We start from the raw sequence: 24175 nt of genomic DNA, 5'->3' as shown, positions 1-24175 counted from the left end.
TCTTTATAGCTGAATTACATCACAAATTAATTAATTTCTTTTTACGTCTACCTACTACTTATGTGTAGAATGAGCATAACAAAGGAAGCACCCATTTCATGACCGTGGTGAGACTTAGGAAGTCAAGTGGTGCAATCTTGTTTTGGACGTAGGAGGTGTCAATGTGGATTAGCGGTTTGAATATGATGATGCTCTTCATATCCATCTTTGAAATAAAATGAATTAGGAAAATGTATACTGAGTAGCATCTATTATCTGTTAACAGTTTACTAGCAGAAATTTAAAATAGTCATAAAATTGGAATAAGATAATAATTATTCTACAGCGTTATGTTGTTTAGCCTTCACAATAATCATGTCAGTGTTAATGTTATTCCATTATTTTTCCACCCAATTTCTCCTCTTCCTTAAGAAATATGAAGCAATTCACGAACACTATGAATTTGATCGTGAATCTTTCTTTTAATTATTTAACTAACTATATATTTTGTGTGTGTTTGCACTTGAAAAAAAATGGAACAGTCCTTTAAGGGGAACATTTTATCTAAAGAGTGTAGAATTAGTTGCAGGGATTTATTTTTATGTCCCGCATTTTATAATTCTCTGATAATTTCTTTCTGCTTCTTTTTTTTTTTCCTTCCTTTTCTTTTCCAAGATAAGGTTTCTCTGTAGCTTTGGAACCTGTCATGGCATTCACTTTGCAGACCAGTCTGGCTTCAAACTCGCAGAGATCCACCTGCCTCTGCCTCCCAAGTGCTGGGATTAAGGGCGTGTGCCACCACCGCTTTTCAATGAAAGATCCATGGGAAAAATCCGAGTTTAAATAGAACTCCTCAGAGCAACTTTTTTATTTCAGGGAACATTTTTCTGAAGGGTCCTGTTTCATTCACTTGGAACAGGATTCACCTTGTACTTGAAGACTCAGAAATGAGCAGAGCTGATGAGAAGGGGATAGGATGGCAGACCATGAACCTCTGCAACACCGTCTAGATTTTCTCTTCATTTTTAAGGCCACATTCATTTTGAAAAAAACCTCGGACTCATGTGACAGCCCCTCCTCTGTCCTCATCACACATTCTCAGAGCCCAGAACAGAAACTCACTTCTGGCAGATGTAAATCTTGGTGAATTGGACAAGGTCAAGGCACAATAAAGTAGAGTTATCAAGGGATTGCAGTTTCCTGCTTTCCACCCTGTGCGAAATGGGAGTGGCTCCACCCCCCAAAACGAAAGCGTGTGTCTTCTTTTGTTGTTGCTGTTCTTTCTGGAATTATGAAGTATGATTTAGAAATTGCTTTGATTGTTAACTCAGCTTGCCCAAGTGTTCTTCAGAGCTAGAGCGTGTTTATATGTACCTACCACAGCCCATACAACCTGTTTGCAAGGCAAGCCAGTTTCATTTAGAACCAGATATGCTCCTTATTAGCAAGACATGAAGTTGTCTTTAGTAACAGATTACTAGTTCGATTTCCATGGGCAAGCACGGACTGCAAAGTAGATTATTAAGGTACACAGAAGTAGAAAATTAGATCTGAAGTGATGTTTTACTGTGAGATCTTCTCTGGGCTGTATAAAATGAGAAAGAAGTAACCTTGTTCTATTTCTGCACCCTGGTTTAAAAAAAAAAAAGCCACGTAGCAGACACATCACCTTTAATTAGGTTTCTGCTTTGGGGAAGCATTTTACCAGCCCCCTTTCATTTATTTTTAATGATGTTATCACTACCAGGCAAACAGTCCCTTAATAAAACAAAAACAGTTTCTATATAAAGCCTGGTGTCCATGTCCTGAGTCGGTCATCTCAAAACAAATGTTATGATTGTTTCCCCTGTGGTCTTAGAACCCTTAATGGCCCAACTGTGCAGATATACAAAGCCTTAGCCGAAGAAACAGAACTGGGTCCACTGTGCAGCCTTCAATAAGTGCTTCCCCATGTTCACTTGCAGTATCAGCAGTCAGGGTAAGCCTACGGGGGTCATGGAAACGACAGAAAGGTCGATTAAATGGGAACTTTTCTGCAAAACCTCTGCTCGCTCTTTCATAAGCCTTCACAACTCACTGCCTACGAAGCAAGCAGGGAGGAAGCAATGCCACATGTTTGGGAGGTCAATCAGTGTGTGGATGCTTAATTTTTCAAACCCCTCGTTGCAGAGACAAGAAGGATTGCAGGCACAAGTATCTACTTTCCAACATTAATTTTTGTCCCTGAATTTGTTCTCAAAGTCAAGCTTTAAAATACTGGTTAGTGTACAGCTTGACTTTAATGCTTCTTTTGTATATAAGTCACATATAAGTACAGAATAGAGAGAAAGTCATTTTTTTTTTTAAGAACAATGTTTGGAAATATGCTTTCCAGTTCAAATTCCATTAAAATATAATTTCTTCAGATTATTAGAGACCCAGAATTCCCTGAGCTGTTACCCCTGGGTGGTCTTCTTAGATGATCTCTAACCCTCCGGCCACATAGCCTTCAACAAAAGTTTACTGCTTAGTTCTTACCATGGAGATTTTTATTTCCTTCTTCTATCCTGTCTCAATTCATGTCATCCCAAATAATCTCTTCTTTTCCTAAGTAAATACAGTGTCATTTGGATCAGTATTTTGTCAAACAACCTTATTGAGATTATACTTTGATTCTACGTTATTTTTTTTTAAAAAATCATCTTCTTAGTGATTCCTTTTAGAGCAAGACTGTATCTGTGAAATTGTCCTTTAACAAACAGTGTAACTTTCCAACATAAGGTGTTTTAATTTTACCATAACGGATGCAGAGTGACTACAAGACAAATGGAGACTTCTTGCTCCTTCATTGCGTATTCTTCGGGATTTGCTGCTCTTTTCTTTATTCACTTATTTCAGAAATAAGTGAAATTAAATTCAGAAATTAAAAGGAACTTGTCTGTATGGGTCGATTGAGACAATGCGAATATTCTCTCCTTGTCTAAGTAGTGACCCATAAAGGTATATTTCAGAAACAATGCAAAACAACTCTACCTAGATGTGAAGACCCACCTATGGGGATGGTAGTTTCACAGAATCAATGAGCCATAAATTTATTCTTTGTTACACTGGAGAAAACTGCATGCCTGACGTAGGTTTTTAACATACCTCTGCCACCTCTATAAGCCCATTATATATTATCTCGTTTTTTACATTTTATTTGTGTGTATGTGTATATATAATATGTGTGCTCATGTGTTCAGGTGCAAATCTATGCTTATGGATGTTCACTCTACAAGTTAAACTTGGGTCTAATTCCTCAGTTGCTGTCTAACTTAATTTTGAGACAGGGTCTTTTACTGTCCTGACCTACAACTCAATATGTAGACTGGGCTACCAGTCCCTGGGCCCTAGAGTCCTCTTGTCTCTGGCTCCCCAGCAGTAGAATTGCAAGCAAGTTCTAACATATCCAAATTTTAGTTAGGTTCTGCGGATCAGACTCAGGTTTTTATTCACTTTACCACCCATGCCCCTCAGTGAGACCACCTTTTTAATTTATTTTATCCATAATTTGAACTTCCAAGTTCTAATCCTGATTGGAATATATTCAAGAAGTTTTCTGATGTTTTTGTGCTGTCCTCAGGCTATGCCAATGAAAACTGTCAACATAATGCATCATTATCAATGGCTTATTACATAGGCAGAAGATAGCCACCACAAGCAAATGATAAAAAGATGGAGCTTTTCAATGCTACATTAAAGAAAAATGACTATCAAAGAAAATTTATGGATTTTATTTTTTACATGTACACTGTTTTTTTTATTCTATAAAGCATTTTTCCATATATAATCTAATTGGGTTATAATATAATCCTTTGAGTTTAGTTAATCCGTATTACAAATTAGCCAAATGTTTTTCAAATGATATAAGATAGTTTTATCACTACAGCATTTAATAGAATAAGTATCACTAGGATCAGAATTCACTAAGTTTAACAATGATTTCTCTTTATTTAAATTTAGCTGTATCATATATATTATAGACTTGAAATATCTTTTATTTAGAAGATCTGTTGTATGTGACTGGAGAGATGACGTAGTGGTAAAGAGCATTCTGCTTTTATGGAGGACCCTGTTCAACTCCTTCAGTTCCCAGCACAGCACTAACATTGGACAGCCAACAACCTCTTCTAATGCCAGCCCTTGAGGAATCTAACAGACTCTTCTCATCTATCCTGTTTGGATCACATGTCTGCGTATAATTTTTAATTTTTTATCTAAGCACTAATGTTAATTTTTAGGTTAAACATGCTCCTGTTTTAGGTCAGTAAGACTTCTATTGAATACTTTGGCTTCTGATAGAAATTTACTAAAACTGCCTAGAAAAGTTTATATTTTTATAAAAATGTATTTACTTATAAATGGAAAGTACTGTATTCTGTAGAATACTTTTGAGCCCTTTTCCCCCACCTACTTTGCCATTTTAGTAATAGTTTTCATTCAAACATCCTTTCTTTAGCTCGGAAAGAGCAGTTTAGTTGTAATAATAAAAGACATTACAGAGCAACGTGCACACACGCACACAGACACACACACACACAGACACACAAGAGAGAATGTGTAGTTCAAACCCAAAGGGAATGGTTATGAAAATAACAACTGCGTTAGATTTTATTAGCAGGAAAGAAAACATTTTAAAAGTAGGGGACCATTATTTTTTTTTAAACAACATTGTTCCTTAGGATATCCTGCTAAATTGTTCTGTGTGATAAGATTGAAGAGGAAAGAGACTTGTCTTTCAGAGACATCAATCTTCCTGATGGTGGCTTAGTAAAAAGTGACTTAATGTGCTAGTAGCATCCTGAGTTCAGGTGATAAGGAAGAACAAAATACGATGTCCTCATCCTTTGTTATGCAACTGAAATGTTTTGTCTTTTCCATTTGTACTTTAAATTTCTATGATCTTGATTAAATAATGGGGAAATTGTCAGCATATTTACTGTGTAATTATTCAGATTTCAATCAGTAATTTTTCTGGGCATTAAGATGAAATTACTTATTAAACTGTAGCATGTGCCATTCCATTTTCCTTCAGGAATTACTACAGTTCCTTGCAACTAAATTAAAGTAGAATAATGCTGAAAAGTTAATAACTTCTTTTTAGAATTTAAATATAACAACTTAATAGGTAACTAGCATGCTGGTTTCATCTGGCATGTGTTGAGTACCTAACTGTGCTCTGTGGCTGCAGTGTTTTAGTTCCTGCCTCTGGTCACATCGCCTCCCTTTTACAGTCTCTCTCTCTCTCTCTCTCTCTCTCTCTCTCTCTCTCTCTCTCCCTCTCCCCCCCCCCTTGCGGTCGCTGTGTGTGTTTGTGTGTCTTGTGTGTGTGTTTACAAATATCCGTCTGCCTTTTTCTCATGAGAACACATTCCATGAGAACTTTGGTCTCATTTTACACTGGAATAACCTCATGTTAACTTTGTGTCATAAATCTTTGAAACAATCCCCTTTCATAAAATAGCATTACAATATGGCCATGTATTTGGTGATCACCATTTAAGCCACTCTGGGAATAAATTGGAGTTCCTTGCACAACTCTACCAATTTCTGTTCAGTGATAATCAGATACTGAAACCTGATGTCATATGGCACAATACAAAAATCCCCAAATCTGACTAGATAATTGTCTTCAGAAGACAGTTTCTCAAACCCTTTGCAGGTAAATCAGGTGGAAATCAGATGTGTGAGTGTGTGCTGCTTCTTCCTTCACACTTTGAAGTCCATGGAGATTGTGTAATGCCCAGATTCTGACACTGTCTCGCCTCAAAATTTTGCCTTAATATTCCAAGAATATTTCAAGGATAACAAAGTCACTTCATTTAAAAAGTAAATATGATTAAAGCTTAGTTTTAGAATCCATGCAGGAGGAAATAAAGTAGACTTTTATGTTGTTGATTGCTGAGAGGTGACAGTGTCTTCTCAGATAAGAGCATATTGAGGTCCAAATAAATATTTTTTTCATTTATTTGATCTTTTAGCTTTCTTTTTCTTAATAAAAGGGGAGGTTGTAGTTAACATTTCTGTGAATTTCCTTTTCTTTTCATTTTAAGGTGTTGTGACCCAGATTTATAGCAAATGATGGTCTGTTCTCATACATGATGTTAGATGCAATGAGAAAAGAATATATATGCACTCACAGGCTTGTGCATACACACAGAAGAGTGTTAATCATTGCCTGGATGAGCAGTGGCTAATGAAATAACAATAGGAGGTAAAGTGCTTTACCAGCTATAGGAATTAGTTAGTTATCACCTGGAATCGGTCACTCTGGTCTACATCAGTTTTACAATGCTTTTACCCTGGTACATTTTTTTCCACCGCTATTATTGTGTGCATTATTTCAACAATTAACAGTGCATGAATGTAGGCATGATAGTGATTTAATGATTTGTTTCTCACCTGCCAAGCATAGTCAACCATCAATGCACTGAAGTTAAAATAAATAATTATTTAGTGATCAAAGATATGCTCAAATGTGTTCATAAATACATTTGGTTCTCATTTTTTTTTGCAGAGTCTTTCAAAATTACGAAGTCACAAATGTTAAGGTGAATGCATGCTCAGATGATCATTAGGTTCTATCCCTTTATTCAAAAGACAAGCAATTATTATCTCCATGATCTATTAAGGTGTATTTTCTTTACCATGTGACAGCTAAGGTGAAACCGATCAAAAAATATTGCTCTCCTTTCTTAAACAATGACACATGCACGCAGATGTTTAACAAGTGCCTTTCCAGAGCTCTTATGAGAAAACAGTAGCAGCCTTGGTCTAGAGAAGTAATTTATGACAGTGTGGTAAATGGTGTCCAAAATTACCTTGCTCATATTAGCCCTGCTGCAGCCCTACCTGAGCCCTGAAGCGTTTCTCCACCCCACGTGAAAGCTGTGATAAAATACAGCATTATGAGTCCTGGCTTAGTTGCTTTCTGTTTCTTCTAGTACATGCTGCTTGAACTCATCCGTCAGCGATTTCACAGAGGCAGTGGAAGGAGAAATCACAGGAGAGTGTGACAGGAGGATAGTGAATAGAACATCTTTTGTCTCTTACCTCTCTCCCCACCTTTTCTTCCTGTTTACTTAATTGACTAAAAATGGGGAAGGTGAGGGATACGATTTAGCAGGTTCTGACATTAGTGACTATAGGCGTGGCGCTTTCCATACTATTTCCACACTAGACAGGCATGATTGAAAAATGTGTGTGTGTGTGTGTGTGTTTAAGTGTTATATTTTAAAATAAAGGAATGACTGAGAACAGTGGAGTCAAATTATAAACAAAAATCAAGTATGCTGAAAATTTTAGCCTCTTGTAGAACTGAGAGATACTATAAGAAGTAATCAAATACATTGTACTGATGAATTTTCCTGGGGTGAAATACGAAAAATATTTATAAAATAGAGAGTACTAGCCTGAGTAACATTATCTGTGAATAAGCCACAACTTGCTTCCATTTCATTGAAAAGTATGCAAATGTTTAAAGAGTTTGTAGTTAAATGAAAACTTTTTACAATGAAAGGAAAGGGTGCTTGTGTTCGGACATTAAGTGGCTTAACTGTTGAAGAGTGTAGAATCAATGAAATAAATAATAACTTACCTGAAAGGGGTAATATGATTTCCATAAGGCTGTGATGGAAGTTACATTTTTAATGTTTATTTCTTCACTTCCCATTTTATGTGTGAAAGCTTTAGATGTTTAAGTATTTAAAATTAGATTTTTTGCTAATGAGAGTGATTATTTTAATTGCAATTTAGAAACAATGTCCTTGGATTCTAGTCTTTCCCTTTAGATGTTACAAAAGGAAAAGAAAAAAAAATGAAAGACAAGAAAAAAAGGGGGGATTTCACTTGTAGATTCTTTGTTAAGCTTATTAAGACTACATTTGAATGAACCATCAATATAAAGGAAGGGTTAATTGAGAAAGAAACATCCTGATATACAAAACATTTCTCTTATAGAAAGCTTTAGAAATACTCTATTGTCAATCCAAACAGAACAAACTAAAATGAGATAATTGGGAAGGTGCCCATAAAGTCAGCCTGAATATATTATCACAACTATATATGAGATAATATTTGTTTTAAAAAGATTCTATGGCACTGTAAACTCAGTCTCATTAGAGACTGCATTTAAAAGGCTTATAAAGTTACTCATTAATGTTATCTTGTTGTATCTCCACAGCTTTTTCATTAAAGAAAATTCAGCAGAAAGCATTTTCTCCTGATAGCAGGAACCAATTTGCAATAAATGTTCTGGAAACCACTAGGGAAGCCATTACTGAGGTCTAATAAAAACAGACAAGCGTAACTTGTTCTATATTTTTGTTTCAATCACATACAGATGAGACCCCGCTTTCTACACCAACCGCAAGAGACAGCATCGACAAACTTTCTCTAACCGGGCATGGGCAACCACTACCTCCAGGCTTCCCGTCTCCCTTCTTGTTTCCCGATGGCCTATCTTCCATAGAGACCCTTCTCACTAACATACAGGTATGACTCTTTTCACTCTGCAAGGAAGGAGCACGGAACACATACAGGTGAACTGCTTTTCGAAAAGAAACCCATTTCAAATAATTATCTCGTGATATTGGCTGATCCAGAGGATTAGACATTTCTCCAGAAAATTACCTTTTAACTTTACTACACTAACCAAATTGTTGTAGAAATGCTCAACAAATAATTTGTATTTCACCATATTAAAAATAAACAAAACTGGTGTAAGCATTTATGAAAAACACTCCCCCCTAAATGTTCTCTTTATTGCCAAATAATGGGACCAATTTAAGTGTGTAAATTTGTCTGGTTTATCAAATGACAGCATGCAAGTTCTAATAAATATTTAGATATTTTTAAACTGCTGGCTTTCCAGTGAGGAAATGATATGTTTATTCATTTTAAATATGTCTAATAAAGAAGAATCCAAAAGAATTTCTTTTTTCATAAATAAGTTTCTTTCATCAAGTAGGGACTCTTCAAAGAATAGACTTCAAAAAGCCATAGAAAAGTTTCCGCAGATTTCCTATGTGTCCCTCAGGATGTATATCTTACTTACAGTACATTATGAATCAAAAATACTTAGAGTTAACAATAACATAGTGCAAGGAGCCAAGATAATAAAAGTGTTTGGGATAGAAGAAAGCATAGTTGTCCTGCCATGCATGGAGGGATCATGTGGGCACCAGATGGAACATTTCCTTCTTCTTCTCAGGAGGAGCCAGAAGGAGACATGGATACAGATGCTGTTAGCCCAGCACTCCGTCCTCACTTATATTTTCTAAACACATTTCCTACCATATTAAACTTTGCCCTAGCTGAAATGTAATTCATTTTATTTACCTCTCCAAGGATATAACAGGAGGTCTTTAATGTAACATATCTTCTCATCTATTAATACGGCTTTTTAAATACAAACGTAATTAGAATTGCTAGAACTGTATTCAACATTAAGGTTTTGTATTTTATTAACTGAAATAAGTAGTCAGTCCAGTCTCATTTCAATCCTGACCAGATTACAGCCAAAAGTAAACATAGGAGTTTTCCCCCCAAATTTTACATATATTGCAAGGTACAGATCATCGTGAATTTCACGCTTGTTGAGAAAAATGCTTTTGAAAAGCAGGGAAATAGCACAACTGGTCTGGTTCTAAGAGATTAAGAGTTTATCAAAGGCTCAGCCCTAATTGAGATATCTGTATCATATCTCTTCCCATCAAGTCTTAGGGACCTTTGTGGAAAAGGAGCTTAGAGGTAGTAAGGGCCAGAGATAACTGATGACTGCCAGGAAACAGTGTTTTCAAAACAAGGTAGTCAGGGTTCTGTACCCTGTGGAAAGTCCAAAGTCCTCCCCCCCTCCATCCTGGTCTAGGAAGGTGAACATCCAAACTGGCTAGGCTCCCACAAAGCCAGAACCTGAAGTAGGATCAAAACCCAGTGCCATTGTCCTTGGCTTCTCAGCAGCCCTCATTGTCCGCCATATTCAGAGTGTCCGGTTTTATCCCATGCTTTTTCAGTCACGGGGAGGAGGCAGAATTTTTTTTTCAATAAAAAAAAAAAAAGAAAAAAGAAAAAAAATCAAGGTAGTGAGGCTACACATATGAGTTCACAGCGGACTAGACAACTTGCTCACAATCTATTCAAGCTCAAGGCAAACAAAAATCTCAGCATAGAAAGAGAAGTGGGTGCAGAGTCTCCTCCTCACTGAAGAACTATGTCTGTTAGTAGATCCAGGAATAAACGGGACAACCCTGCTAAATCGATGATGACCCAGTTAAGAACGCATATCCAAGAGTATATAAGCAAAGGACTCGTGATTGATAAGGAGATGGGGACAGATAGAAAGAGAGAGACACAGAGACACGAAGCGAAACAAAAGGAGAGGGAAACAGAGAAACATAGATAGTAAATGAGGAAAGATAAAGTTAGGTGTGTATATAAACGAGTAGGTCTGGGAAGAGTGAGAAAAGGAGGTGGATATGATTAAAATACATCCAAAATTCTCAAGGAACTAATAAAAATAAGAAATTAGAAAGGTTCATATTATTCTACGTAAAACTCCATATAAAATTGTCTTAGAAATTTATAATCAGACTAATGGTATTTTGACTTGAATTTCCACATAAAAATACTCTAGTTTTTTCATTTTTATTTCTATTTTTTTTTTTTTACTAGAAATCAGCTCACCCAGCAGAAGAAAGAATGGTTGTACACTGGGCCTGAGAACTGGGCTGACATTCATAGTTCTATGTCAAATATTGACAGTTTGGGAGTCTTACATTTACTCTCTGCTTGGAGTACTTAGACTAGGCATGATATCCCCATCATTGCAAACTAAGTATTTCTTTTAGAAAGAAAAAATTTTAGACAAGTTTTCTATTTATTTAACCTACTCTAGATCTGGTCTCCTTCCCAAATATATACACCAAGGGTATATCTTAGAAGAGTTAATGGTACATTGATAAGCAAAGCAAATTAAATTATTGATTTTAAGGTCTTATTGATTGGAATCTGGTTCTAATAGTGTTAGACCATCAATAAAAAATTCAACATTTAAGAATTATACTTGTTTACATCAATTTTATACATATGCATATATGTGTAAACATAGGTGTTATATAACTGTGAATATTAAACATTTCCTTTAATACACATGCATGCACATATGTATACTTAAAAGAGACTAAGATTAAGAAAATAACTGAGTCCCTTAGAGCTATATGTATACAAATACATATTGACAATCATAAATATACTGAATTTTTGGTGATTTCACAATAGTTTGTAAAATGCCATAGATGTTAAATCTTATTATTTCCACATTTATTGAGTTGTGATTATATCTAAGAAATCTTATAGACTGCTTAAATAGTCATGACCCTGGCTTATTAGGCATAGAGTACAAATGTGTTTGCTGTCTAAATTTTAATTTAGGTAATTATAATCTGCCTACATCGATTTCACCTGTAATTGTAAGTATGTATATTTGGGTTCTCTGCTTTCTCTGTGAAAACTGTAGCATACTCATGTAATCATTTTAAAACTATATGGTTACTTTGAAAATAATTTGTTGCAATTAATATTCATTTCCCCAAATCCTTCAAGATATTTACTACATTATTGTTTTAAAAACAAATTATTTCGTAATATAGTATTGGTTGATAATTTTTAATAACTAGATTTGTGGTGACTGCTATAAATATTTCCTACACAAATCCTTTTTAAAAAATTATTCTCATAATTGCTATCATAAAACTTATGGAAAATATTACATTTATATCCAAAAAATTAAGCATTAGTTTAAAAAGTAATTTTATTAATATTTTGAGGATGTCAAACCTAGAAGAATTATGGAGTTTCCTTCATGTTACTTGAATAGTTTAAATTGATTTAAATTAAATTAAATTGATTAAAATTTAAATTAAATTGATAATGAAAACATCTGGAATAAATAACAGTAATTAATTTTCAGGGGCAATAAAATTTCATTCCATTTTTTTGTTCCTAGAACGTGTGTTTTTGCATGGCATTTTGTTGTATTCAGTATGGAAGTATTTCGCCATAGCCTCCACCTTCAATGATGTCCTTGGAAAGGTCACTGGGCAGTTAAATGTGAGGAAATGTTTTAGGGTCAAATATTTGGAAGTGACACCTTCGAATATTGGTTGCCAATAGATTACATTCAAAACAGGGTTCTACTCACTGGTTGCAACTGGTTCTTACATCCTAAATCACAAAAAACAATAGCTTTCAGAACTGACAGCATCACACTTGTTTGTGTTTATCCTAGAGCCAGTATATACAGCAAAAGAGCAAATTCACTGTAAAATGAATAGAACTGATTCTAGTGAGGCAACTCAGTGGGTAAGGACATTCGTGGCTTACAAATAGTAGAGTAAGAGTAAATCAATAAGTAAAAGTTGAAAGAAAAAAGAACATATATGGTAAATTTACAGACAGATCTCTGGCGTCAAGGATATTCTGGTCTACATAGTGAGTTCCAGAACAGCCAGGGCTATACAGAGAAATCCGATGTCTGCCTAAAACTGAAAACAAACAGTCACGGATGAGTGGATGAGTTGGGGTGGGGTTGCTAGGAAGAGTAGAAGGAGGAGAAGATTTGGTCATAACAGATCTAAAAGTAAGAAAATAAATTTTAAAAAGAAGCTACACAAACAAGTACACAAAGCGTAGTGGTGGTCGGACTCACTGATTATAAAATATGAACAGATAGTGTCAATTATGCATGAAACTATCCTGAAAGATCTTACAATAGAGGATATGTAATAGGACGTGGGTTCATTGTGATTTGTGTGCGAAGTGAAGTGGCATTGGTTCAGCAGTAGAAAGTCAGCATATCTAGAATATTCAGGGCCTTATGTTCAATATTTCAGTCTTGCTAAAAATATTGCAACTAAATCATAAGTTAAAAAATGTAAGAAAACCTAAAAGAGATAGTAAAAAATACAAAAGGACAATACCTTGTTGAGTATGGTGTAATAAGTAAAAATAATTCAACTATGGCATTTGAGATGTAGTTTTCATTTGTTTGAGAGGAAATACAAAATCTGCCTCAGTATTGAGACTAAAACCTCTCCCTGCCCATCCTCAAACCTGCATCACAATGTCCCTGCCAAATGTCTTACTCTACTTTTCAGACACTGTGAAAGAAATGAGCTTTTTGCTCATTTGTATTATTGGCATAAAATTTAAAATTATCTAGAAAATCACATTGGATTCAAAACATACATAGGTTTTTTTGCATATATTGTTATTATATTGCATGCTCTATTCTTGATTGCTATTATATAATATGACTTGGGTGTTTTCTTTGTGTTCCCATAAAAGTTTGTTAAAAAAAAAACACTAAGGAGCAAAATACTAAACTATACCTAGGATTCTAAACTCAGCTAAGTGTGATGATAAAAGCAATGATAGTTTCATGCAGAGGCACCTGTGTCTGCAATCTTATGAGGAGGCTTATCCTCTGGAAAAAATAAAAAAAAATATTTCAGCTGATAAGAATTTGTGTGTGATTAGAGACATCATGCTTCATTGAAAACAAATCTGAGCATGAACACAATAAACCATTGTCTTTTTTTTTTAACCATGGCTGTGCTCAGAATAAATAACTGTATTTCTTTAGAGAGATTACCCAACATCAGTGTTGTGAGATCTGAAAACACCTTAGAGGGGGAAAAACCCCAAAAATCGGTGATTGAAACTTTTGCCTCTTAACTGTAATCCAAAATGTTGTCATGGCACTGTGCAGATAAAGTCCTTCTGAGCACAACCACATAATTGCTGTGATCTTTTGCACCGTGCATACATGGAAAATTAACAGACGTTACACAAATATGGGAGTACTGTGACTTACAGCTAAAAGAAGTCTTCGTGATGCTGTGGACAGTTCTTGTTGTTGCTTTTACCCAGCCTCTGGCTGCGCTAAATTTAAATGGATGTTCTGTATTCATTTTATTTATTGTTGTATGTCACTGCCAATAACATACATAAGACACACATAACATACATAACATATGTATCTCTTGTTCTAGTTGGGACCTTTGTTCACACTGGTATCTTAGCAGACTGCATTGATTTACGTCTAAATTTTAAGTTTAATTCTATATAGCGCATGCTAACGTTAATGTTTTTCAGACATAATCAGCAGGAATATACAATTCAACATCATTAACTACATTACCAATAATTGCAACAAAAGGAGAGAGTAAATGTCAATTCTTCCAGCAACTTCATCATTTACAAACTGTTATTAATAATAAAATGACACAGTTTAGAGTCAGATCTTAATATTATTCAACATGTTTGTTCTTAATGATTGTTCCATATTTAAGAACCCCAAAATGTTATGTTTTGTCACCCAAGGACAATAATAGTTTAATAGTAATTTATTTTACACAGCTACTGATAATACAACCAATCAACACATTAAGTGGTGCCAACATTGGCATCTTGCTAAATAATCTCTAGGCATTGCACAGACAGTACATCTTTCAAAGATAAGTCAACAAGAGCAATCAGAGCAGAAAATTAGAATTTGGTATCTTAGAATTAAAATACAGCTAAACTAAAGTTTTAATTGGGGTGATCTGAAAGGGCACTTGATGTAATGATCTCTTTCATTTGTTACTAATTGTTTGTTCCTGATGCAGAAGAAACATATACAGGAATGTTGCTGAATTTTGTTAAGATGGCAGTTTGCTTTAGAAGCGGGGTTTTATTACTAAACAACAAAAGAGTGGGGAAGGGAGAGCTGCCGCACAGAAATCCTTATCTTGCATGTTTTCTATCACAAGAATTATGCCTGAAAATTTTGGATCAGATAAAGCACAAATAAAATTATATATATACGTGTGTGTGTGTGTGTGTGTGTATATATGTATGTATGTATATATATATATATATATATATATATATGAAAAGATAAAGATAATAAAATGGCCCATGACAGTGTTATTAGTTATGCTGTTCTGCTGGAGACAGACTACCTCTTTTCAGTTGTGCTTCACATCAATCTAGAGTTGGAATTTTTGAGTCATTGCATCCACATTGACTTTTTAAAAGGGTCGCCTTCCTGAGCACCTCTAGCACTGGCATTAAATTCCACTCCTCACAAAATTCCAATGGCAAATTTCAGACTGACACCTTCATAAACTATGACAAAATGATTTACATTTCAAATACAACATTTTGTATTGCTGAACTTATGGTGAAAGAATTTTTAACTTGGCTTTTCAGTGATATCTTTGGTCCTGAGCATCTTCTCTGGCAAAATCCATGATACTTTTTTTGTAAGCATACTATGTGCTCATGGTTTATTTTCAAAATCTGAAGAAACTCCAAAATTTTATGAAAATTATAAATGAAGAGAAAGTTCTTATCTCTAAAATCATTTGTAAGAATAAGTAAGTTAATTTTTCTAAAGCTTTTGAATTACTAGCCTGTGAGATGTCTTCTTAAATGTTATTCCCAGATTATTACAATTCTTTGAATGACATCATAAAATAATTTATTACTAATATATTATTCTAGATGCTTTAAATATGTTATGTATCTCAAGTATATATGAGTGGGTAATTTTAATTTCTCAGTATGTAAACATTTTAGAATTAATGGCATGGTTTGGATAAGGGGTGCTTAATAATAACAAATCTTCCTACTTTTGTCAAAAAACTTCATTACAGTGGGAGATGCATGATATAAGCCAGGTAATGCATTGATATCTAATAACATTATTTAACAGCGAATGTAATGACAATGGTTAAGAAAATCTAACAGTATCATCTACATGTAGGGATATTTCTGATTAGATGGTCAGCGAAATCACCTCATGAATGATTACTTTGGGCCATATGAAGGGAAATGAGGTTGTGAGCCAAGGAACCTACATAGGTTGAAAGAGCAAACTTCCTTCAGCAGACATAGATAGCTGATTGGAAGCACACCTAAGACAGCTGTAGTAAGTGTAACCTTGCATGGATGGATGTATGACGTTGAGGACAATGACAGCTTACCAGGATCACATAGACCATGTTAGATGGTTCTTTGTAGAACTGCCCATTTCCTTTGTCCGTTTGTATTTCATAGGATGCTTTTGTGTGACTCTCACTGAAATTTAGCTAGCTAGTCTAATGTGAAGCAATAGAACCTACAGGCCAGAAGTATTTGTCTTTCTCAAAGAGTTTGGTAAGATGGAGAAGTTGTGTGCTTTAGTTATGGCATTTCTGAGTCCTGGATGGTTTCACAGGAATTAGAGAATTTGATAAGTGAGCTCTTCTCATCAAAAATACATTTCAGTAGTGAACAAAATGTGTTTTGTACCAAAGTATCCTCATGCTGAATACCTTCTTTGTACAGGGCCTTTTGAAAGTTGCCATAGATAATGCCAGAGCTCAAGAAAAACAGGTCCAACTGGAAAAAACAGAACTGAAGATGGATTTTTTGAGGGAAAGAGAGCTAAGAGAGACACTGGAGAAGCAGTTGGCCATGGAACAAAAAAACAGAGGTATCTGTGAAAATCCACGGAGGTCTAATATTTAAGTGAATCGGTCAATAAAATAATATTGTTCTGCTGGTGATATACTTTCATTTTTGCTACTTTGCCTGTAGCTGAACTTAGAACAGACTTGAATCATGAGTTTATTGTATTTCTAAATGTTTGACGAGCACATTCGCTTCTGTTTTCTACCTCAGGGAAATAGATATATCTATTATATCATTGATCATGTAATTTTCATTACTTATAAAGTTTAATGAATTATGTTTATAATGATAAGATGAGAAACATGATGAAGAATATTGCACTCACTCACAATTGTCCTTTGAAAACCTCAAAAGTTAAAGATATAAAGCTAAACTAGAAAAGACTGATTATTCAAGCAAAGCAGGTTTGGTAAGATATTTATCAACTGAAATGGAAGCTTGATGAATATCTGAGCAAATAACCGGAGTTAAGTGTTTGTATAATTTTCCTTCTGAATGCTTCATGTTCATTCAACAAGGTCAAGTCCATAACGTACTTACTAAAATGAATTCTTATTGGATAAAAATAATGGTATTATTGATCTCCAAATTGCTTCTTTTAAAATATTATACTGGTCATCAATAGATAATTTTGAAGGTCAATAATATTTGTGTATTTATTTTATGCATGAATTTTAAGGCTACTACCAACCCCTCCTTTGCTTCAGCTACATGATTTCACAAGAACTGTAAAAAAGGGGGATTTAATTTTTTTTAATTTTGTAAGTATTTCATATAAATTCTTCAACTGCCTGTCTTTCATATTTGATGTGTTCATTTAAAGATTATTGTGTCTGTTTTAGGATTTTCCAGGTTGCTTCAGTATATATAATGAATCAGTGCCTAGTGAGTTTCTGGATTCAGCTTTGTTTGAGGCACTGTCACACAGCATATACGGTTTTTAATAATATGAATTTGTATAGGTTTAAGAATTAAAATAATTCAACCGTGGTAAACATTGGTGACAGATGAGTTCAAAATGAATGAGGAAGTTTGAGAAGCGAGTTGAATCTGTGAAAGCACCTTTTATGACATAGCCATGGTTCTATTTTGTTCTAGTCTGAAGAAGACACATAAAAGACTAAAAGATATATCTTAGGATTTCTAGAATGATCTTTGGAGTCTAGTGATTCTAATGGCAAAGTTTTCTTCAGTTTTATTCCTCTACCCTCTAAAGAGCAAAGCATGCGCAGACACCTTAAATCCCTCATTTAACTAACTTCCAATAATTATTTGAAAGTTATAGTTATCCGTACTTACCTACTACAAATGCACTTGCTGGAGAAGTGTATTATCCTACTAACAACTCATTCAGTCTCATGTCCTGGAATCACGCAGGAGGAAATTGAGTGGTCAATGGCTGGGTGCTGTGTATCCGGGTATTAGGATTATGATCATGTGCAATTTATAAGCATATTTCAAAACTATAATGTATTTTCACAGATATATATTAAATAACATTTAGAAATTAAAATATAAGATAAGGTTAGAATAATCAATTAAATTTACTCTTAATAAAGAGGACATTAGCATTGATTTCAAATCATTGTCAATTAGTTCACATATAAGAACATAGTCATTGCGCATTGGGGGTAAAATGATTTGAAATATATGATATAGAAACAATAAACTCAACAGGTTAATGGACTGCCATCTAAGTGGGGCTAGTGATGATATATATGGAACATGTAGGGATTAGAAACTGAAATTAATCATTTGCAAAAATATTTTTTTTAAATTTATATTCTGATGAAATATCAAATTAAGTAAAACCATTGTTATTTTTTGGGTAGCAAGAAATTTGGAGTGGTTGCTCTTTATAAGTAAAAAAAATTGAATTTTGGAATACTGCTGTTGTTAAATATGTATTATCCAGAAAGATAATTTCAAAGAACTTACATTTGCTACCACAATACTTACTGCTTTCCATCTTATTCATGTGTAGACCAACTAAAAAGAGTTTAAGTCTATGAATGTACATTTTTATCATGTATATTGTTATTATTATTGATTAACATTGGGCAGCACTATTGGAATCTTCTAATAGAAGAAAATATACCTCACCCAAGTTCTATGTCATGATTTATCTTTTATACAAATTATTGTTATCAGTAGCATGTTATAACTTCAAGTGAGGTTTTTATATTCACTGTAATTCCAGAAAAATGAAACTACAACATGAATTCTTAAAATATCTTATAGTGTTACACATTGTTAGAAAGAAATCATTCTCATAAAAAAATATAATATCATTATTAAAAGAAATTACTGCTTCTGTATATACATAACAAGTATGTTGTTCTTCATATATAAGCAATAGTCCATGTTTTCTAACATCTGAAGGAATAATTATGAAAAATCTAATTGATATTATTTGTTTTTTTCCCACAGCATTTGTGGGGGCACTACCTCCTGAGCCCAGGAGAGATACATACAAAAGCATACACTATTCAGTGTACTCTGCAATGATCTGATTCAAGGACAGAGACTAAGCCACAAACTTCACTTAGCCACTTTATGAATGAACACAAATATTTACTAAAGTCAGAACCCCATTAAATATTTCTCCACTGGACAATTAAAGTCATTCCTGGAATCATTTAAAGCTAGAACAAAGTGTTGACTTTTATTAACGTTTTCTTGGATATTATTTTAAGTGAAGTTGGGTTTGGAGGGTTTCCTACTTGTAGCAGACTACAAGACTTTCTACTTATAAACAGACTCTGTTTATTAAAGAGAACTCAGTACAATAAGGATTATCTGCTGTTTGTAAATCAGCAGCATTAGAAATGGTCTGAAAATTAATCTTCAGATCTCTTTTCTAGCCATCGTCCAAAAGAGGCTAAAGAAGGAAAAGAAAGCAAAGAGAAAACTGCAGGAAGCTCTGGAATTTGAGACCAAACGCCGTGAGCAAGCAGAGCAGACACTGAAACAAGCAGCTTCCGCAGACAGTCTCAGGGTGTTAAATGGTAAGAACATGCATGTTGTTTTTTTTTTTTTTTTTCCCCATAAGCAGCTTTGATTTGTAATAGCAGAGGGACAATGTGGACATGTGCTTGTGGGTGTGTATGCATCGAGGTCTCATGAATCATTCAGCAAATGCTTTATTTCATAGGTGCTCCAACCATTTTGTAATTTATTCTCAGTATCTGGGACCTGACACTGCTTTTCTGCTTAACAAAATCCATTTCTACAGAAAAATGATAAGAGGTTAATCTAAGAACTCCTACTCCAACCTGTCATATGGACATTATTACGCCCCTTATCTAATCACACCTTCTGAAACTTCTGATGGTCACGGTTAGGTCAGACCTTCAAAAGATGACAAAGATACACGTGATTTTAATTCCGCAGGTAGCTCTTGTTTCTCAAGACAACAGGAATCAAATGAAGTATATGTCATTCTTGTGTCTCTGTGTTTTTAGACTCCCTGACCCCAGAGATAGAAGCTGACCGCAGCGGCGGAAGAACAGACGCTGAAAGGACAATACAAGGTAGGAATTCGCAGCGGGCTATAAATCTAGATCTTGCTCTCTGAGTTTTCCCTCAGCTTTAGGCTGCTATTCAAGCATGGAGCCCACCATCTGGGCCACATCAAAACAAGTTCAAACAAGGTCAAGTTCATCTTGCTTGTTCATGTGAATGAATTCATTTTGTGCTGATAGATTTTCTTTAAATTAACAGGTCATTTTCTGTTTATATGATGCAATTAAAAAGGAATAATTAATTTTAAACAATGTATGATTTAATCTTGGACACAGTAAATGTTTTATTGAACATTTGAAGCACTGTCTGATTCTGTCAGGGATTTTAATTTCTACTCTACATAAAGTCATATATTATACAAATAGATTTTAAATTTAAACATGTCTTTTCATTTTTGTGACAGTTACTAGAGGATACATACAAAATAGTCTATCTCAAGGTTAAGAGTTAGTAAGATTATTTAGGTCCTATGTGGATATCCACATGTTATATATACTATAATATATTATTTAGTAATAAAAATCTGCAGAGTAAGATCATACATTGAATAATAAAGAGGTTGTATTAAAGTGTCAGAAAAGCTAGATAGGTATACTGTGGAGCCCTTCTTCCTGAGCAAGAACAAAATCAGAAAGCAACATTACTTCCAGACACCCACTCTATACAACAAATTTGCCAACAACATGAAGAACATTTGTTTTTGATCCAAGTGAAGATGGTTCTTCCAGGGGAAAACTAAAATGATTAATGGCCATAATCTTCCCAACGGCTTTTATTTTACATTTCAAGCCCAATAATTTTTAGGCCATCATTTAATCCTAATTGTTTTACTTACTCAGGCAGCTCCAAAAGTGTCAACCTTGGCTTAATGTAAAAGTAATATACTTGTTTTGTATCATATATGCAATAAATAACTATACAATATTTGAAGAAATATTCCTAGTGATATAACAATGTGTTTTTAACTAATATTTATTTCTTCAGCTGTCATACTAATTAAATAGCAAGACTTATTCATATTAGAAAACATTTTATTTTTAATAATGTAGAATAATAATAAAGGCAGAAGTTTGAAAATTCATGTAATTTTAGATGCAAAATCTCATTTTTAGAAGAATTATAGATTTCAGTAGAGTTATGTCCATTTGGGCGTTCATATAAAAAGAACATATATAGTAAAAATAAAAAGTTACCCTTCCAAAAAAGCCAATCTTCATTATCAGGAAGTGCAAAATATAGGCCCTATTCTCTTTACACCGGAGATTGTACATACACTAATTCAGATAATGTTAAAATCCTTGAAAAAAAGCTCAAGACAGGCCAGATATGTGTACGTACACACACAAAGAGAGAGAGAGAGAGAGAGAGAGAGAGAGAATCTTCCATTTGATCCAAACTGAAACTAAGCAAATATGATAAAGAACATAATCTCTATATGTATTCATTGTTAATATTGAGAACTGATTAAAGAGTTAGTTGAGGTGATGCATTCCTGTGGTCCTTAGCACTTTGGAGACGTGAGCAGAGGATTGCAAGTTGGACACCATCCTGGGATACTGAGTGAAATTCTGTCTCAAAAAATTTTAAATCACACCACAATATGCTTATTATATCTTGTGGAATATATCTGTCAATGTGCACTGAAGAAAGAATTTGGTAATTAATTAAAGTATTGTATTTTTATTTTATATTTTAAAGTTCACATAAACTCAACTCTGTACTTTAATGTAATTAAATTCTTGCTGTAAAAGGCTGAATCTTGACCATTCCAAATTTGTGTTTATTTGATTTACTTATTCTGAAAGAAAAACATTTCATTGTCTTCCTTTTGTTACCAAGAATTATACCAACTGAATAGCATAGTAAACATAACCAAATTATTTCAAGATTTGAGAAGCAAAATGTTAGCAAATAATTTAAAACTAATTTAAATATTATAAGATTATTTTTTAAACAGAAAAATCATTCATTTATATTTCTTCCAATTGTTGTTTTCAAAATGCAGTTTTCACTACAAAACATTTAGTAACATTCATAATTTTGCTTAACGATTTTTCCGAAATATTATTTTTAAAATATTCTCAGATGAAATTTTTATACTTATTAATTGCTTCTTTCTCTCTTTTTTCTTTCTTACTTTCTCTCTAGCTCTCTTTTCCTTCCTCCTTTTTCTTCATCTTTTTCTTCATCTTTTTCTTCATCTTTTTCTTCTTCTTCTTCTTCTTCTTCTTCTTCTTCTTCTTCTTCTTCTTCTTCTTCTTCTTCTTCTCCCTCTTCCTCATCATCCTCTTCTTTCTCTTTCTTGACCAAGCTATCCTGGAACTCACAGAATCTACCTTCCTCAGCCTTCTAAATGCTTGCATTAAAGGAAAGCACCACTATATCATCCCTGTTCTTTTTAAAGTACACATTTATGCATTTTAAATAATGCAAAAAAGTTCCCCCAACTCCATTATGTAAAGTTTTTTTCTTTTCCTTCCTTCCTTCCTTCCTTCCTTCTTTTCTTTCTTTCTTCTCTCTTTCCTCTTTCCTTGCCTTTTTAATGTTTTTTATTTTGTTTTGTTTTTAATGTAAGAATCACTTAACACATTTGCCATGAACAGAGTTTCATTATGTATGATCTAGAGAAATCAAACAATGAAGTGAGTGCTAGTAAAAATCTGTCTAAATGCTGAACAGATAAGGGAAGTAAAGTGTTCAAACTCATTCTCTTTTTGGGAACCAGTCTCCGTTGTGTTTTTTGAGAGTCTCTTCATGTATCAAAAATGAAAACTACAACAAACAATCACATAAACCTTCCTCACATTCTCACCAAGAGTCCCTGAACCCAGCTGTGGTAATAGGCACAGCTGTTTTCTTACTCCCAATCCAACCATAACAGAAATCACTCTCTATTCTGAAATAGAACCATCTTAATTGGAATACAAAAAATGGCCTACAACTTTTACGCTCATAGTGTATTTTTAACATTTTAGCCATAAATAATGCCACACTTGGCATTGGATTTGCTCTCTTCGAAGCTGGGTACTTAAATTCTTCTCATATGTCAGTTACTTGGCATCATATTAGCCCCTCAATTGACTAGACAGTCTCTCACAGGCATTTTGTATAACCAGTTCCAAAAAAACAATAGAAAACAAGAAAATGGGGAAGAACAACACATAATGGTTTAGGAAATATTCCCAAGGAATAATATTCTTTAGTCATTTACCTTTTTCATGGCTAGTCAAATCAATCTGTTATAGTGCACAGGGAAAATTCTTCATTGTTGATATGGCAAATAATTAACTCAAAATTTACAAGTTTCATTGAGAGTCTATGTGGGATAATGCTCTTGTACACTGTAAAGGTTTGTTATTTGTATTATTTTAATAAAATGCTGATTGGCCAGTAGCCAAGCAGGAAGTATAGACCAGATGACCATTCTAAGAGAATTCTGGGAAGAGGATAGGCATAGAGTCAGTCACCCACCAGACACAGAGAAAGCAAGTTGAAAATGCTACACTGAGCAATGCTGCACCAGGCCCCATGGCTGAACAAAGACAAGAATTATTGGTTAGTTTAAGTTGTTAGAGTTAGTTAATAATAAGCCTGAGCTAAAAGGCTAAACGGTTTATAATTAATGTAATCCTCTGTGTGTTTCTTTGGGACTAAATGGCTGCAGGACTGAGCAGGACAGAAACTTCCATCTACCATTCTAAATGCAGAATGAATATCCAAATCTTGTTTCAGTATCTGAATTGCATTCCAATTAGTCTTTCTGTGCTGTGCATTGTGACAGGCATCTCTATTGTAATTTCTGTTAGTTCGAAACACTTACTCTACTTTGCCCTTTTAATAAGGTCTTTTAATGTATAGAGAGAATTCATAGAAACCTTCAGCAAGTAGTTTTTATTGTTCATTCAACAAATACACCACCAAACCTCATTCTTCTTTCACATTGAAACACATGCACACTCTAAATGGGCATAGCTAGATACCGTTATTCACTTAAATCCTGTGCCTGCATTATTCTCTCTCCGTAGCTATCAACATTTTTAATGATTTCATATTATTTAGTTTGAAAGCCGATAGCATCTCCTCAATTCATTTAGATATGTTTTAGCTATATTAGATTATAATACATGATTTTTTTGTATTTGTTGCCTCACAA

General features: G+C 34.1%; 1 protein-coding gene across 1 annotated transcript in view; it reads left to right on the top strand.

Annotated features, from left to right (window-relative positions):
• Dach1 (dachshund family transcription factor 1) overlaps positions 1 to 24175 on the top strand; it is a 359268-nt gene that overhangs the window by 301030 nt on the left and 34063 nt on the right. Inside the window, exons 7-10 of the mRNA XM_041667539.1 lie at positions 8339 to 8490; positions 16372 to 16519; positions 19362 to 19505; positions 19962 to 20030. Of these exons, the coding sequence (XP_041523473.1) occupies positions 8339 to 8490; positions 16372 to 16519; positions 19362 to 19505; positions 19962 to 20030 (513 nt within the window). The remainder of the gene's footprint in view (positions 1 to 8338; positions 8491 to 16371; positions 16520 to 19361; positions 19506 to 19961; positions 20031 to 24175) is intronic.

The sequence above is a fragment of the Microtus oregoni genome, unplaced genomic scaffold, assembly GCF_018167655.1.
Source record: "Microtus oregoni isolate MIOR12 unplaced genomic scaffold, Mior012 000001F_ref0000356, whole genome shotgun sequence".
NCBI lineage: Eukaryota > Metazoa > Chordata > Mammalia > Rodentia > Cricetidae > Microtus > Microtus oregoni.
Note: the sequence above shows the minus strand (reverse complement) of the source record. Positions and strands in the feature narration are given on the sequence as shown.